This window comes from Erythrolamprus reginae, chromosome 1 (genome assembly GCF_031021105.1).
Source record: "Erythrolamprus reginae isolate rEryReg1 chromosome 1, rEryReg1.hap1, whole genome shotgun sequence".
In the NCBI taxonomy this organism is placed as follows: Eukaryota; Metazoa; Chordata; class Lepidosauria; order Squamata; family Dipsadidae; genus Erythrolamprus; species Erythrolamprus reginae.
In genome coordinates, this window is record NC_091950.1 from 37,597,363 (window position 1) to 37,615,993 (window position 18,631).

The 18,631-nt window shown below is 39.4% G+C and overlaps 1 protein-coding gene across 5 annotated transcripts in view; it reads left to right on the top strand.

Annotated features, from left to right (window-relative positions):
* The window catches only part of SAMD4A (sterile alpha motif domain containing 4A), a 185,804-nt gene that overhangs the window by 147,610 nt on the left and 19,563 nt on the right, over positions 1-18,631 (top strand). For all 5 annotated transcript variants that reach the window (XM_070749541.1, XM_070749530.1, XM_070749568.1 and 2 more), the window contains 5 exons: positions 4,059-4,168; positions 6,948-7,034; positions 10,847-11,135; positions 12,218-12,303; positions 18,069-18,187. In XM_070749541.1, coding sequence (XP_070605642.1) covers positions 4,059-4,168; positions 6,948-7,034; positions 10,847-11,135; positions 12,218-12,303; positions 18,069-18,187 — 691 coding nt within the window. The remainder of the gene's footprint in view (positions 1-4,058; positions 4,169-6,947; positions 7,035-10,846; positions 11,136-12,217; positions 12,304-18,068; positions 18,188-18,631) is intronic.

The window sequence follows — 18,631 nt, forward strand, 5'->3', positions numbered from 1 at the left end:
GAGGATTGGGGTTTATTTATTTATTTTATTTATTTATTAATTTGACTTCTATGCCGCTCAATCCCAAAGGGCTCAGGACGGTTTACAACAATATAAAATAAATTATTATTATTTATTAGATTTGTATGCTGCCCTTCTCCGGAGACTCGGAGTGGCTCACAACACAGAACACAGTACAAATCCAATAGTTTAAAAAAAAAAAATTTAAAACCCTTAATATAAAACAGTCATACATCTCAGACAAACCATGCATAAAACGGAGCGGCCCGGGGGAATCAATTTCTCCATACCTGATGGCAGAGGTGGGTTTTAAGGAGTTTACGAAAGGCAAAGAGGGTGGGGCAGTTGATTCCAGAGGGTTGGGGCCGCCACAGAGAAGGCTCTTCTCCTGGGTCCCGCCAGACGACATTGTTTCGTCGATGGGACCCGGAGAAGGCCAACTCTGTGGGACCTAATCGGTTGCTGGGATTCATGCGTCAGAAGGTGGACCCAGAGATATAAAACTAAGTTATAAAACCCTAATTAAAACCCTAATAAGTATAATAAACTAACCCAATATGCATACTAAACATTCAAACATTATGCATATCACACGCAAGAACACCAAATGAAGAGAACGAATGAATCTTCTTGGTCAGTATGAATGAGCAGGCTGCTTAAAACAATTATAGGCACCTATGCAACTTTCTTTATCTCCCATCTGAGTCTTCTCCCCAGCACAGCCAATAAAGCTACAACCTTGATATGGGTGTGAAGGGGAGCAAATGCTTTGGAGCTCTGCAGCCACTAGTAAACAGTATTGAACTTTATTGAACAATAAAGGTATTCTTGGCATTCTCTTCTTAAGAGAATAACAGAGTTGGTAGGGACCTTGGAGATCTTCTAGTCCAACCCCCTGCTCAGGCAGGAAATCCTATACCATTTCAGACAAAATGCTTGTCCAGTTTTTTCTTTTAAAAACCTCCAGTGATGGAGCACTCACAATTTCTGAAGGCAAGTGGTTCCACTGATTGATTCCAGGTTGATTTTTAAATTCCCTAATTTGCAACCATAAAAATTCCTGGTGGTGTCCTCTTCTGGTACCAATCAGTCCTGCCTGCTCGGTGTCCAAGCTGGAAAGTCTGACCTGATTGGACAGGGAGGGTCACGTGAAAGAAGACTGACTATTTTTAAAGCAGGAAAAAGGCAAAATGGATATTTGGAAATTCTGGATCACATATCCCATATTTCTACGAGTCTACGGAGAGGGGCGGCATACAAATCAGATAGATAGATAGATAGATAGATAGATAGATAGATAGATAGATAGATAGATAGATAGATAGATAGATAGATAGATAGATAGATAGATAGATTTTGCATGCACAAAAGTAAAAAACCGTGCCAAAACACGGGCGCACCTGCATCTCCGTGTGCAATTTTGCTACCTGCACAGGTGCAGTAGCAAAATCGCGCTGGACTCCGTTACCACTAGAGCCACGGGGGCGAGCACATGTCACCGTTCCACCTTAGCAGACCACCTCTGACCTACCATGTGTTCTATCTGTGCTTCCCTCCACGGCATGTTAACCAGGAGTTAGCTGGTCCCCTCTGTTGCTTCTCTTAACAGCTAAGCATGATGACGAAATGGCCCTTTTCCACTCTCTCATTCTGCTTCTCAAGGGAGTTGTGCTTTTACTTCTCTTTGCTTCACATTGCTTCAGGTGACATTTAGAAGGCTTGTGTACGGCTTCCCTGCTTTGGTTCAAGTCAGTGTTTTTCAAACTTGGGAACTTTTAAAATGTGTGGACCAACTCCGGAATTTCCCAGCCGGAACTGCTTCAAATTAAAGAACGCAAAGAGGAAAGACAATTATTTGAGCAATGTCAGAATGGCAGCTCAGTAAAAAGGGCTAAATTCCAAACCTGTTGGTGGACAGCTAGTATTTATAATTATCATAAATTCATGCCATGCAATCATCGCTTAAGGATCGTATAAGCGTGCAACATAATACCCACCATGATCCTGAATGTTTTAAAAAAAATTATGGAGAATAAAAGTAGAATGTCAAATTCTTTGCAACAGCAATTCAGCACAGCAGAGAAAATAATGTCTAATTTTCATGCACCATTTTAATAATTTGCTACCAATTTATTATGTTTGTGGATCATTTTTAATGGAAAGGAACATTCACATAATTTAATTAGTTGATTACTCAGTTTCCCTTATTGCAAACTTTTGGAAGTGCAAATGCTTAAATGAGCAGATTATTTTGATATTACAAGCATTACATTGTGCTTGGAATCTGGACAGTTCAGCCTTATCAGGAATACTCTGCCTGCTATTTCTTCCCACTGCTATAAAAGGCTAAAAAAGCAGGAATGATTTTGAAAGCATAGTAACCTAATTATAGAGCTTGGTATCCTACTTCCTTTACAGTCAGGATCACAGAGTGGGGTTGGTTCTTTCTTTCTTTTTTTGGATACTTAGTCTATTTGGAAACAGCAAACAAGGGGTGAGTTTGGGTAACCTGATAATAAATAAATATACACTTTATTTAGCTAGGTGGACTAAAGCAGTGCTTTTCAATTATTTTCTGTTAGGAAGAAGTAAACATTTCACTCCCCCCAACTCTGATCTGGGTCCCAATGGAATCTTAGTGTTAATATTTATTATTTTACTTATTATAAGCTACAAGTAAACTATTGGCTGGGGAAGGCTGCTCTACCCACTTACCAGGGAGTAAGTCACACTGAACTCAATAGAGCCTGTTTTCGGTTAGGCAGGCATAGGCTACCGTGATTAGGGCCCTCTTTTGATATGGGGCCAGGCAAGCTTAGGTTTATGGCTACCGCAGCGCCCTCCAAGAAAAAAAAGAACCCACATAGGTACCTTCTCTCCCAGGCTGAGAGCAGCGTGCAACTGAGAAAACTTTGCCCATCTGGGTGAATTGATTGAGAGGGGCTATGCATGTTTCCTGAAATCATATGTGCCCCCCTGGCATTGCTCCATGCCCCCCTCAATGGAGGGCTCCCCACTATTTGAGAAGGACTGGACTAATGGAAGGAAGAGGGTGGGAGCAAACAGTCCCTGTACATAGGCTCACTGCTCCTTCACAATAAAACATGATTCTCTAGAACAGTGTTTCCCAACCTTGGCAACTTGAAGATATTTGGACTTCAACTCCCAGAATTCCCCAGCCAGCAAATGCTGGCTGGGGTATTCTGGGAGTTGAAGTCCAGATATCTTCAAGTTACCAAGGTTGGGAAACACTGTTCTAGAATACCATTGGTCTTGTGCCTGAATGATACCCTGCCCAGTATAAAATTTGTATAAATGATTTGACAGACCATTGTTTTGAAGAGCATGACATGGGTATTTTTAGAAGCCATGTGTCATGACTTCCTCCAATCAATCCCTAGGAAAGAAAACCCTTGACTCCATAGATTAAGAAGAAAGTTATCTTTACTAGGAAAGAACACTGCTTTGTGACATGATCTCATGCTGGTCACTTGACTGCAGAAATGTCTTATGATAGTGCTGGTTCAATGGCTTAGAAAGAGATGTGAGCATGCCCCCTAAAGTCAGCTATGACTAGCAGAGTAAAATCTGCAGGAACACTCTTAATTTTTACCTACAGGCAAAGACTTTTTATATACCCTGCTCAAAAAAATAAAGGGAACACTTTAAAAAAAAGAATATAACTCCAAGTAAATCAAACTTCTGTGAAATCAAACTGTCCACTTACGAAGCAACACTGATTGACAGTCAATTTCACATGCTGTTGTGCAAATGGAATAGTTGTGCAAATGAAATATTCAGTGAGAATGTTTCATTCATTCAGATCTTAATTTCCCTTAATTTTTTTTGAGCAGTATAGTTTTAATCTCAGCTTTTCACTACAGTTTAGTATAATTTTATAATTTTATTTCTTGTTAATTGTTGCTATCACTATTTATCATTTTTTTTTAAAAAAAATTGCCATTGGCCCAAAGCAGCTGGTCATAGAGCAGATTATGGTAAAGGTTGCTCTGCTACTCTTAAGATGTAATTGTCGTGTTTGTCTGTTCCACCTATAGATGTTCCTGCCTGGCTCAAAAGTCTGCGTCTCCATAAGTATGCTGCCCTTTTTTCCCAGATGACCTATGATGAAATGATGTCCTTGACGGAATGTCATCTTGAGGCTCAAGTATGTTAGATTATCTAGTAAAAAAAAAAAAAGCTACTGAGTTGCTTCGTCCATTTGACACCTAATCATCTAATGATCATCCAATTTAAGAGCAAATGATTGGTTGTATGATTGGTTTCTTAAATTGGGGTTTTTTACATTACTTTTAATATTAGATTTGTTCATATTGTCTTTTTACTGCTGTTAGCCGCCCCAGGCTATGGAGAGGGGCGGCATACAAATCTAATTAATTAATTAATTAATTAATTAATTAATTAAACAGGGTTTATACAGTGGTGCCTCTACCTAAGAACGCCTCTACTTATGAACTTTTCTAGATAAGAACAGGGTATTCAAGATTTCTTTGCTTCTTCTCAAGAACCATTTTCCACCTACAAACTGAGCCTCCGAAACTGTAACCGGAAAATGCAGGGAAAAGCTTCCCTGGGGCCTCTCTAGGAATCTCCTGGGAGGAAACAAAGCCAGAAAAGGTGGGGAGAAGCCTCCGTGGGGCCTCTCTAGGAATCTCCTGGGAGGAAACAGGGCCTCCACCCTCCCTGTGGTTTCCCCAATCACACACATTATTTGCTTTTACATTGATTCCTATGGGAAAAAATTGGTTCTTCTTACAAACTTTTCTACTTAAGAACCTAGTCACGGAACGAATTAAGTTCGTAAATAGAAGTACCACTGTATAAATAAATACCAGATTTGAAGGGGGGAAAACATGTTCCTTTAGTCTGAATCATTATCCTCACTAATGACAGGTACTACTTTAAGTGATGTGTTTCCTCCTATGGCTACAAAAGAATACCAGCTTTACAAAAGCTTTTTATACAACCTTTTATTTGGGTTAGAGCAAACTCTCTTTTCTTTTGACCTGAGGGAATGTTCTCTGAATAAAGGTCCATTCCGAATGCTCTGGTTGATAGAATTAAATATCAGGTGAAAGCTGCTCCTTTTTCAAAAGTGCCACTTCTTCTGTTTTTCCTCCCCAATCTCATTCTAGATCAGAGGTCTCCAACCTTGGCAACTTTAAGACTTGTGGGCTTCAACTCCCATAATTCCTCAGCAAGCTTTGCTTTGCTGGCTGAGGAATTCTCAGAGTTGAAGTCCACAAGTCTTAAAGTTGTCAAGGTTGGAGATCCCTGTTCTAAAAATCGTATCTTTAAACACACACACACACCTGTTCTAGATTGATCTAGACCTCTGTTCTAGATCGAATTCTGGGTGTTGAAGCCCACAAGTCTTAAAGTTGCCACAGAGACCCCAGTTCTAGATCATATTGGGGAGGGGACGTGGAATTAGAGAAATCCTTTGAGCCACACCATCAGTAAGCTTTCTTCACTTCTATCTTAAATATTGAGCAAATTTTTCAGGTCTTGGGGGCCATAAATCTATGTACTTACTCTACCCGAGTGCTCTGCCCCAGAGATCTGGAATCTGGTATGTAATTATGACATGCAAATTATAATACAATTGCAACACTTGCAACCTGAAGTCTAACCTATCAACAGTGAAGTCATTTGCTCAAATGATTCTCATAAAAATATTGGAATCTAGCAAAATTTCTTGAGATTTAATAATTTTACCAGCTTTCTTACATCTGTATCCATGAGGGTGAACCTACGGCACACGTGCCGGAAGTGGCACACAGAGCCAGCTGTTCTGGCACACCAGCCGTCGCCAATGGCTCTTCCGGGTTCTGGCGCATAGGAGCATCAGAAAGCTGAAGAGCAGTTCCCTGGCATCCATGCGCGCACTGGGAAGATGAGCTTCCAGTTTTCGGCATGCAAACCAGAAACTGGAAGACCAGGTGACTGGCATGCATGTTCATGTACATACTGGAAACTGGAAGCTCAGCTTCCCACATGCGCACTGCGGAACTGCTCTTCCAGTTTCTGGCACTGCCACGCATGCGCGCTGGGGAGTTTCTCTTCCGGTTTCCGGTATTCTCCCACATGTGCATGCTCCCGTTTTGGCCCTTGGTGCTGAAAATGTTTGCCAACACTGATCTATACATTTAGCATCTATCAATGTTATAATACTGGCTCTGTATTAATCTAAATACAGTGGTACCTCATCATACGAACTTAATTGGTTCCAGGAGGAGGTTTGTAAGGTGAAAAGTTCGTAAGACGAAACAATGTTTCCCATAGGAATCAATGTAAAAGCAAATAATGCGTGCAAATCCTTCAGGAAAATCCCAAACTTTAGAAGGGAGGCGAACAGAGGGCAGGGAGGAGCAGCTAAAGGGGGCGGGTGGAAGAAGCAAGGCTAGGCTAAAGGGTGAGTGGGAAGGAAGAAAGGCAAGGGGGGCGCCCCTCCCTTTTCTTTCTTCAAAAGACACCCTTTCAGTTCCTTTGCAAGCACGTTGTTCTCTGCAAAAATTTTCCTCCCCCAAGCTGCCCCTCCCTCCTCCCTTTTCTTTCTTCAAAAGACATCCTTTCAGTTCCTTTGCAAGCACGTTGTTCTCTGCAAAATGTTTCCTCCTCCAAGCAGCCCCTCCCTTTCTTCAAAAAAGGGGAAAAAAAGAAACCCCTTCATCCCAGCAGCAGCTGCTTGGGTTCGTAAGGTGGAAATAGTTCGGAAGAAGAGGCAAAAAAATCTTAAACACCGGGTTCGTATCTTGAAAAGTTCGTTAGAAGAGGCGTTCGTAAGATGAGGTACCACTGTATAGTTAATGCCTATTGGAACCTCTTCATATAAATTGCTTTAGTGTGGAGTGATAACTGTGTTTCCCCCGTGTGCGACATCCTGTATCCATGCACTAATATTGCGTTCTATGTCTCTGTTGCAGAATGTTACCAAAGGTGCAAGGCATAAGATTGTGATCAGCATCCAAAAGTTAAAAGAGAGGCAGAATCTCCTCAAATCTTTGGAAAGAGTGAGTGTGCTCCATTTTTTCTTTTGAAAAGAGATGAGAATTGGTCTATTACTTCAGCTAATAACAATCAACAACGGCAAGAACTTTCAAGCAAATGGAACCTTAAAACTTTATAACAAAGGTTGAAAATGTTAAGGTTTCCATGTTCTCAGATGAGATGGTTCTAACTATTGATTTGGCTGCTCAGTAATATGGAAAGCTTTACAATACTCAATGTTTTAAAGTGATTTGTCAGAAAATTCAAAGCAGAGATGGAATTTAATGCTAAGGAGGCATCATGGAATGAGTAATCCTGTATTAATTTACATGTGTTCAAAAAATACAGCAAGACCTCAGCTTACAAATGTTGGTTGAATGGCAGTTAGAATTAACAGGTCTTGGAAATAATGACGACCTGTAAAGGCCCTTCTGATTGTTGCAAAACATGGCCTTACTCTCTGGCAACCATGTCATTATAGTCTTGGGTTTTGGCAACCAGCTTCCACTTATGACCATTTGCCAAGAGCCTTGTGATCATGTGATTTTCCATTACTATGATGACTTCCTTAGGAGGTCACTGAGAAAGTTGGCATGGAAGATTGCAAGCTAATTGACTACCTTCCCAAGATACCAGCTCCTGCTCTCTCACCTCGGGGGTCTGGCTAAAAAAGCTCCCTGCTGAAGGATTTCCAAATGTAAAATAATGCACTTGGGGAAAAGGAATCCTCAATCTGAGTATTGTATTGGCAGTTCTGTGTTAGCAAAAACTTCAGAAGAGAAGGAGTTAGGGGTACTGATTTCTGACAGTCTCAAAATGGGTGAACAGTGCAGTCAGGTGGTAGGGAAAGCAAGTAGGATGCTTGGCTGCATAGCTAGAGGTATAATAAGCAGGAAGAGGGAGATTGTGATCCCGCTATATAGACTGCTGGTGAGACCACATTTGGAATACTGTGTTCAGTTCTGGAGACCTCACCTACAAAAAGATATTGACAAAATTGAACGGGTCCAAAGACGGGCTACAAGAATGGTGGAAGGTCTTAAGCATAAAACGTATCAGGAAAGACTTAATGAACTCAATCTGTATAGTCTGGAGGACAGAAGGAAAAGGGGGGACATGATCGAAACATTTAAATATGTTAAAGGGTTAAATAAGGTACAGGAGGGAAGTGTTTTTAATAGGAAAGTGAACACAAGAACAAGGAGATAAATCTGAAGTTAGTTGGGGGAAAGATCAAAAGCAACGTGAGAAAATATTATTTTACTGAAAGAGTAGTAGATCCTTGGAACAAACTTCCAGCAGACGTGGTAGATAAATCCACAATAACTGAATTTAAACATGCCTGGGATAAACATAGATCCATCCTAAGATAAAATACAGATAATAGTATAAGGGCAGACTAGATAGACCATGAGGTTTTTTTCTGCTGTCAGACTTCTATGTTTCTATGATTTCAAATTTGTGTCTGCTTGATGTTTGGCTACAGAAATCACTTTTTGAACAGGCCTTGTGGGTGGGAATGTTAAGACCTGTTCCTTTTTGTATTCTAAAGATTAATGAAAGTGAGTTCCATTTCTCTCAGGGACTTTGTTTTTATTATATTGTATTGGTATTTTAAACTCGACAGTTTAACCTTATTTGTGTGAACAAGCTGTTCAGAGCCAGCTTTGACTGGAGGGATATATAAGCCCTGTAAGTAAGCTAACAGAAGAATCAATAAAGTTGGCCCTATTTTGTTCCAGCATGTGAGCACCCAATTTGGAAAGGACAGAATGTTGTCCAACCCCCTCTGTCTGTATTCATGAGCATGCACTCATGGGTAGCACTCCCTCTCTCTCCCTCCCTCTCTCTATTTCTGCAGCATCTTGAAGGATGGGGTATTAGCATCAGATCTCATGAAGTGTCAGCTTTTTCACACAATATTTTCCAGATTTTTGACATTATGCAGCCGGAATCTCACTTTGCACTATTGGAACCATGTACCTACTTCTGATTTAAATCCCTGTAGATGTCACACTGTTTAGTCACTTTATAAGTAAACATTATGGCTCCAGTTGAATGTTACACATCTAGGGGATTCATGAAAAACAGAAAAAAATAAATGGAACTGTGTGAACTGTGCAATGTTGTAGGTTACAGAAGTGTTTAGAGCTGTTGGTAAGAAACAGAAGTTTGCTTGCTAAGATTGTCTAAAGGGAAAGTTAGCTATAACATTCTTTAAAGTAATTTTGTTTCTTTCAAGATAAAATATTTAGGCTGGGAGATTAATATTATTAAATTAAATAAGTATGTATTTATTTTGCTAACTTTGATACTGAAATGAAATTTTAATATCCAAAGAGTAAGTTTTGAATATAGAAACAGAAAACAGGGGGGAAATTATCACCTGTTTACATGAAAACTAGCCATTTTGGAAACAGGGTGTTAATGTAGGTGGACCTTTGATCTTCTACTCTTACAGGAGGTCCAATGTCATGGTTTCTCCTTTCCCAGTAGAGGTTGGGAACTATAATTGTATGAAGTTGATAAGTTCCATTACCTTTAACCTTCCTAGCAAAAATGACTAATAATTTCTAGATTGCAATTCAGTATATAAGTATGTCAAAATTATTTCTAATTGAATTAGAATCTTCTAAGTGAGAGTAAGGATCGCATACAAATTAGTGATGGAGACAGTGAGCTCCTTTTCACTGTATATACTGCAGGAAGAGACTAGAGAGCCATCTGTTATGAGTGAGTTCATTTACATTGATTTTCATCATTCCTCCCATCAATTTATTCTAGGTTGGCTAAAAACATAGGAAATAATATGGAGGAGCAAGAATAAAAATCCAGATTTCACAGAATCAAGGCAGCATGTTTGTTACACTCGTTTAGATGGGTGTGTGAATTCAGTGATTGTTATTTATGAACAATTATATATGGTTTAGCATCTAACCCAATGGGTTTTTGTTTATTTTACAAACCACGATTAAGCAAGTCATGGTTACTTGCAATGTATGAACCAAAGCTAAAACAGTGTCTTATATTCTGCTGACTTGTTAGGTGTTAAACATTCACTAGGATTCTTCTTTGGGTTGTCTTCCTGACAGAATAGAATAGAATAGAATTCTTTATTGGCCAAGTTTGATTGCCAAGTTTGATTGTCTTTGGTGTATATGCTCTCAGTTTACATAAAAGAAAAAGATACATTTGTCAAGAATCATGAGGTACCACACTTAATGATTGTCATGGGGTCAAATAAGCAACAAGGAAGCAATCAATATTAATAAAAATCTTAAGGATAGAAGCAACAAGTTACAGTCATACAGTCATAAGTGGAAGGAAATGGGTGGTAGGAGAGAAGTGGGTGGTAGGAATGACGAGAAAAAACTAGTAGTAATAGTAGGGCAGACTTAATAAATAGTTTGACAGTGTTGAGGGAATTATTTGTTTAGCAGAGTGATGGCATTTGGGGAAAAACTCTTCTTATGTCTAGTTGTCTTGGTGTGAAGTGCTCTATAGTGACCTTTTGAGGGTAGGAGTTGAAGCAGTTTATATCCAGGATGCGATATTTTCACCGCCCTCTTTTTGACTTGTGCAATATACAGGCCCTCGATAGAAGGCAGGTTGGCAGCAATTGTTTTTTCTGCAGTTCTGATTATCCTCTGAAGTCTGTGTCGGTCCTGTTGGGTTGCAGAACCAAACCAGGTCTTATTCAAGTTCTATCTTATCTTATGCTATTTCTCTGATATCTCATTGATACTCATGCTTGGCTGAAAACTGTGACATTTATGGGATGGTTCAGGATTTGAGATGCTCACGGAGGGGGGGGTGTCTGTTTTGTTACCCGCAGGATATCCTAGAAGGAGGCAATCTGCGGCTCCCATTGCAGGAGCTTCACCAAATGATCCTTACCCCAATCAAAGCGTACGCTTTCCAGAACCTGTCATTGGATGAGCACAGTTCTCATCTCTATCGACCAACTTCTCTGATTGGCTCAGACAACCCAGGGTCGGATTGCAAGGACTCTGCCTCAGGAGGAATGCAGCACCACACCTTACCCAGTTGTGAGGGGGAAACTGGGGGCATCCCTTTGCCAGAAGGGGACATCCCAGGACAGTTTACTAAAGTGATGGGAAAAGGTGAGTTTGGAGGGTTTTTTATTCACGGTCCACTTGTGCCTGTTGCAAGGCCAGTCTGGTCCAGGGGGTTCTTATTAAGTTAATTATATCTCCGAGACCGCCTGCTGCCGCATAAATCCCAGCGACCGATTAGGTCCCACAGAGTCGGCCTTCTCCGGGTCCCGTCAACTAAACAATGTCGGTTGGCGGGCCCCAGGGGAAGAGCCTTCTCTGTGGCGGCCCCGACCCTCTGGAACTAACTTCCCCCGGAGATTAGAACTGCCCCTACTCTCCTTGCCTTTCGTAAGCTCCTTAAGACCCACCTGTGTCGTCAGGCATGGGGGAACTGAGACATCTCCCCCGGGCATATACAATTTATGAATGGTATGTGTGTATGTATGTGTGTTTAGAAAATGGGGTTTTTAAAATGTTTTTAGTAGAAATTTAGATTTGTTGTAAATTGTTTTTTTCACTTTGTTGTGAGCCGCCCTGAGTCTGCGGAGAGGGGCGGCATACAAATCTAAATAAATAAATAAGTAAGTAAGTTAGTTAGTTAGTTAGTTAGTTAGTTAGTTAGTTAGTTAGTTAGTTAGTTAGTTAGTTAGTTAGTTAGTTAATTGATTAATGTATAGGCTGCCTGATCCAAATAAGTCTGGGTGGTTTTTTTATTTAATTCAACTCCTATTCCGCCCAATCCCAAAGGATTCAGTATTATGCTCATGCCTGCCCCCTGATGGCACTGATTAGATTACACTATTCCATGTTTGTCCTATGTACTAAAAGTCCTTCGTGCGACTTTTCCATCCTGGAACTGGGGAAGCAGGAGGCAGCTTCCTTTTTATAAATAAAACTACATGGAATAATTCCAAATCGACACCACAGTAACAGAAAGCAAAGGCTGGAACAAAACTGAAAAAGGCATGAATGGAATCCAGCCTGTGTCTGTACATTTTTTAAATTGTTTCCCATTGATGGCAATTCTTTTCAGGTCACTACAATGAGGGCAGTTTGAGTTCATTCTTCGAGAGATTTAAAACAATTGCAATTTTCTCATTACATTTAAACTTATGTGGTTTGTTGATGATGATATTCTTATTTTGCAGTTTGTACCCAACTCCTTGTCTCCAGACCTGACGAGGAGAATATAAGCTCCTATCTACAACTCATAGACAAATGCCTAATTCATGAGGTGAGTAATTTTACATAGGTGAGGGAAGGGGGGGAGATTAGCAAACTCTTCCCATTTCTTGAAGAGATTTGTTGGATTTCCTAGATCAGCAAATATGATCATTTGAGCACTAATATTGGCACAGGTGTGGCTTAGGGATAGCATCTTAGCTCTAGGTAAAGATCAGTTCCTGCTCAGACGGGTAATTTTGGGAAGACTCGAATACAAATCAGTCAAACCCCATTGCTAGTTATTATAAATACAGTATTAAATGAAGCACTCATAATTAAGTGGGGAAATGGAATAAATGATTTCTAAGGATCCTTTCTGGTTCTTTGCTTCTCTATTAATAAAATGATGTTTAAAAGCTTCTGCTTTACAATAAATAGACTAATGAAAGAACCACCTCTGAATTATTATTATTATTATTATTATTATTATTATTATTATTATTATTATTATATTGTTTATTAGATTTGTATGCCGCCCCTCTCCGAAGACTCAGGGCGGCTCACAACAGTAATACAAAAACAATATAACAGTGAGACAAATCTAATATTAAAATAAAACATATCTAAAACCCCAACAATTTAAAACCATACAACACATACATACCAAACATAACATATAAAAGCCTGGGGGAGGATGTCTCAGTTCCCCCCTGCCTGGCGATAAAGGTGGGTCTTCAGTAATTTGCAAAAGACAAGGAGGGTAGAGGCCATTCTACTGGGGGGAGTTGATTCCAGAGGGCTGGGGCCACCACAGAGAAGGCTCTTCCCCTGGGGCCCGCAAAATGACATTGTTTAGTCGACGGGACCCGGAGAAGGCCAACTCTGTGGGACCTTATCGGCAGCTGGGATTTGTGCAGTAGAAGGCGGTTCCGTATGTATTCTGGTCCAATGCCATGAATATAATTACTATTAATTTGCAATTACAATTAGCAAACATTTTCCTTATATGGGTCTAAATACTCTGGAATTTTCCCCCCTTGGTTGATAATGATCTTGCATAGATCAAATGTTGTTGCCCTTTTCTTTATCTATGGTCACATTTGGGCCTCTCAGTTGCAATTTCTCTTCTCCAATTTTGGCATTCCTGAACTTCACACAGCTTACTGTAACCGTCTTTTGGCTTCCAGAAAACTTCAACACTTTCTCTAGACTTTTGATGTTTTATATTTATCAAATAACAGTTAGCATTTATAGCCAGCTTTTCTATGGCATCTGGCATTGAAGAGAGATTCCATAACATCTGGAGTACTAAAAACCAAATGACCAGTTGACTGGTCAACCTTAGCCACCTATCATCTCACCTCATTTCACTTTTTTAAAGAGCAAATGGATCCTATTAGATTTTTTGCTGTCACCCTGTCCCAGGCTTACGGTTTAAATATAGTTGAAGCTGACTATTAAGAGAACTCATTAGTTACAGTCCAATCTCTTATGGAGTGTTACTTTCATTCTTCCAAAAATGTTTGCCAATCTGGTGCAGTCTGATTTTTTACGACAGTGTAATAATATTTATTCCACCTGGCCCTTTCCTGGCCCTAGGAAAGCAAACAAAGCTATGGTTTGTTTAACCACAAATTCTTAATTAAACCTAATGAAGATTCATAAGTAAATAAGTAAATAACAACTACTCTCCAAAAAGACCTTGATGCTGTTTCTGAGTGGTCTAACACATGGCAACTCCAAATCTCAACTAGCAAATGCTCTGTTCTACACATTGGGAAGAAGAATCTGAACTCCAAATATGAACTGAATAATCAAATTATCACAGATAATCCCCACTCGGTTAAAGACCTTGGTATACTAATAACAAAAGATTTAAGTGCCAAAGCCCACTGCAACAATACAGCCAAGAAGGCTTCAAGAGTTGTAATCCTAATCCTACGTAGTTCTGCTCTGGCAATCTCACCCTATTTAGCAGAGCTTACAAAACTTTTGCCAGACCCATCCTCGAATACAGCTCATCTGTTTGGAACCCACATCGCATCTCAGACATTAACAGCCTTGAAAATGTCCAAAGATACTTCACCAGAAGAGCCCTTCACTCCTCCACTCGAAATAGAATACCCTACGAGACTAGACTTTCAATCCTGGGCCTAGAAAGTTTAGAACTAAGACGCCTTAAACAAGATCTAAGTATTGCCCACAAGATCATATGCTGCAACGTCCTGCCTGTCGGCGACTACTTCAGCTTCAACCACAACAACACAAGAGCACACAACAGATTTAAACTTAATATTAACTGCTCCAAACTTGACTGTAAAAAATATGACTTCAGTAACCGAGTTGAACTCATTACCGGACTCCATAGTGTCATCCCCAAACCCCCAACACTTTACCCTTAGATTATCTACGGTTGACCTCTCCAGATTCCTAAGAGGTCAGTAAGGGGCGAGTACAAGTGCACTAGAGTGCCTTCCGTCCCCTGTCCTATTGCTCTCCTATATCTCCTATACCTTTCTTCTATTCCTATATCTCTTCTTCTATTCTTTCATTGATATGTTCTATTCCTATATCTTCTTTTCTATTATTTCTTAGATATATTTTACTATTGGTATCTCCTCTATAACCTTCATCATGTATTTTACTAAGTGTATATAGATATATACCCACTAAAACCCTCATTGTGTATTGGACAAAATAAATAAATAAATAAATAAAATAAATAAATAAAGTTCAACAAAGATAATCAAAAGAATTAGATTATAAGTCCTATGAAGTTAGATTGAAGAGGCTGTTTAGCCTCCAGAAGGGAAGATTGGCTGAGAGATTATAACACTCTTCAAGTAATTTAAATTACAGAAGAAGTAGTTTGCTGTCTGTTGTTCCAAAATGCAAGAAATGGAATAATGTTAAGTTACAAGAAGGCAGATCCCATTTGTTTGTTAGGAACAATAGTTTTTAATAATAGGAACAATTCAGTCTGAAATGGACTGAACATCCAAACAAGATGTGCTTCTTGTGGTTGAAGAGTGCAATTCCAAAGTTGGAAGTAGAAAGGGGGGAAAATAAAGTTGACACAGAAATAAAGGAGAACAGCTTAGTGGTTTCTGCCAATCAAATAATTTCCTGATTTCTAATCCAGACTTCAAAGAACATGGACATGGACATGGATAATACATGGAATGCACAGAAATTAAATTGTTTATATGATTAATACAAATAGGCAGAAGAGGTCACTTATAATAGCAACAAATCATGAATTGCTCATATGCATGTTCCAATTCAAGCTAAAATAGAAAGTCAGTCAATTTCCAGGGTGTATTTTGAACTTATACCCACAGTTGTCAAGGAGAACATTGGGAATTGCTCTGACGTTTTGAACCATTTATAGGGAATCAGAGAAACTAGTATAAAATCAAAGACATTTTTAAAGATAAATGTCAACAGAAAATGCCAAAGATCCCAAAACAGACAAAAGCAAGCTGGATGTCAGAATAAACAGTAGAAATTGCCAAGAAGAGAAGCCAAAGTCAAGAAAGACAAAATTGTAGGAAGGAACATTGAAAAATATTTCAGAGAGCTGTTAAAAAGACAAGAAACAGTATTGCAGGGAAATCTGGAAAGACATCAAAGATGAAAACAGACACAGACAAATAAGATCCAAAAGATCTCCAAATTTAGAAAGAGGTTCCAACTTTGCATTGGTTTGCTAAAAGACACTTAATGGAGAAATAGTAACCGATTTCAGGAAGTTCAAACAAAGTTTTGAAGGAGTATGCTGAAATTATAGACAAGAGAGATATCAACACCCAAGATTCCTTAGAATGTCATCCCTATTACAAGAATTTCTAGTACAGTAAGATGAAATTAAATCAGCACCCTGGTCATTACTAAGTCAGAAGGGTAAAGAAATTAATAAAATATTTATAGAGATATGGCAAGCAACAGAAGAACAAGAATCGGTAAAGATTTTAATCAAACCGTATTAGCAGAAGATTACCCCAGAAGATTTAACAGTACGTGCAAACTATTCTATAAATGTCCTTAATTTCATATGCTAGCAAAATAATGCATAGAGACATGTAACAGATTAGTATCCTTCATGGAAAGCAAGATGCCATATGTTCAAACTGGTTTTAGAAAGTAGAAAAGAACATGGAAAAAATATGCATACTGGGTAAATAAGAAAGCCTGATAATATAATAGAAAATATAATAGAAAAAACTTTGGTTTCATTGATCGTGGTAAGCTGTGAAAAGTCCTTAAAAAAATCAGGAATCTTAAAATTTCTAATTAACCACTAAAGTTAGCCTTTAATTAAACAGGATAGAAAAAGTACTCATGCTTTTGAATGTTGGTGCTAGAAAAGGCTTCTGAGAATACCATGATTAGCTTAGAAAATAGAGTTCATAGACAAATCAATCTCGAGTATTTGTTTTAGGCAAAATGATCAGGGTCAAGTTATTATAATTTAGACCCATTTTGCGAATACTTGGCTTTCTTGAGAAATCCGTAATACTGGGAAAGATGAATGGAAAAAGAAGATGACCAGAAGTGGATGGACTTGACTACAGTGGCGATGGGTGCGGTGTTGGAAAACCTGAAGGGTCAATTTGGGGCAGATCAATTTGTGTGATTGTTAAGAGTGAACACTAACTTGATGGCCTATCCCATCATCTCTCTGGGAATTGGTTCATCGCTAACATCGTATTGTTGATTGGTTAACAACAAGAAGTTAGTGGTGAGCTAGTTCCCAGAGAAATAATGCTCAATACCAGTGTCGTGCCAAACTGGGACTAAACAGCCATCTGTTGGAAATACAGTGTTCCCTCGATTTTCATGAGTTCGAACTTCGTGAAAAGTCTATACCACGGTTTTTCAAAAATATTAATTAAAAATACTTCACGGTTCCCCCCCCATACCACGGTTTTTCCCGCCCAATGACGTCATATGTCATCGCCAAACTTTCGTCCGCCTTTAATAAATATTTTTTTAAATAAACATTAATAAATAAACATGGTGAGTAATAAACGAAATGGTTGCTAAGAGAATGGGAAATTGCAATTTAGGGGTTTAAAGTGTTAAGGGAAGGCTTGTGATACTGTTCATAGCCAAAAATAGTGTATTTACTTCCGCATCTCTACTTCGCGGGAATTCAACTTTCGCGGGCGGTCTCGGAACACATCCCCCACGAAAATCGAGGGAACACTGTACTTAAATCTGGATTCTTGCACTGAGTAGAGGGCCAACTCTGGTCTAGGCTAGAGCGTGCCTTCCAACTTTTTCATCATGCTACATAATGTTACTTGAGACAAGTAACATTATGGATCATGTGAGACCAGTGTTTCTGAAATGTTGATGCCATGAGAACTTTAAAGTATTTGCTGCTATCGAATCCACATTGGAATAGTGCTTAGCAACTTGCATGTGGAAAAAGCAGCAATGGTGTTTGAAACTTGGAGAAAGGCTACTTCACAGCCCCTCCATAGAATGACAGGAATGCAAAATTAGCCAAATTCACCTCAAATGCAGAAATGTCTGCGGCTCAATTTGTCTTTCTCCAAAGCATAATTAGTTGTATTGAAAAATACAGATTTCAGACTATTGAGTATAAAACTTGCTGTTTGGGAACAGTGGTTGCCTCTAACAAGGTACTGTGTTCCCCTCCTTAGTGAAATGTTTTTACTAATAAGCCAGCCGTGCTAATCGTGATGATGATGATAAAGATCACTTATGATTTTTTTCTTCTAATCATTATTCTATTTTGAATGTTTTACCACCCCCATCACTCCTTCCCCTTCCTTCTACCTTCCCATAACTCCCTCTCTTGGGCAGGCATTTACCGAGACACAGAAGAAAAGACTGTTGTCATGGAAACAGCAGGTGCAAAAACTATTCAGGTCTTTCCCTCGCAAATCCATCTTAGACCTCTCGGGATACCGGCAGCAAAGAACGTAAGATTGGGGCTTCCTCCTGCAGACTCAACTCCTTGCAGGGCCAATACTGTAGAGAGTTCCCTGTGTTATTGTTGTGGGGCTAGGCCTAGAGGGCCAAGGGGTAGGAGGCATACCCCTTGGATCTAGCGGGGGGGGGGAATCAAGACTCGCGGTTGCCCAGGAACAAGCCTAATCCAGCCTAACAACTTTTACACTTCCACTGCGCCTGGAAGCTATGGTGGGTTGAGTGATTTGTGATCAAGTGACAGGGTGGGAGTTGGAAGAAATCACACATACAAAATTATTAATTTCCAGATTCTCGACAGGAACGTGGCTTTAGTGTGAATTAAATTATTTGCTGTGATTTATTTATTTTGGTCATGTCAGCACAAAGCTCTAAAGCGGTTGTGCAATTTTGTGAAGCATTATTTAATTGTTTCAAAGTGAGCTTGCCGTGTCTTT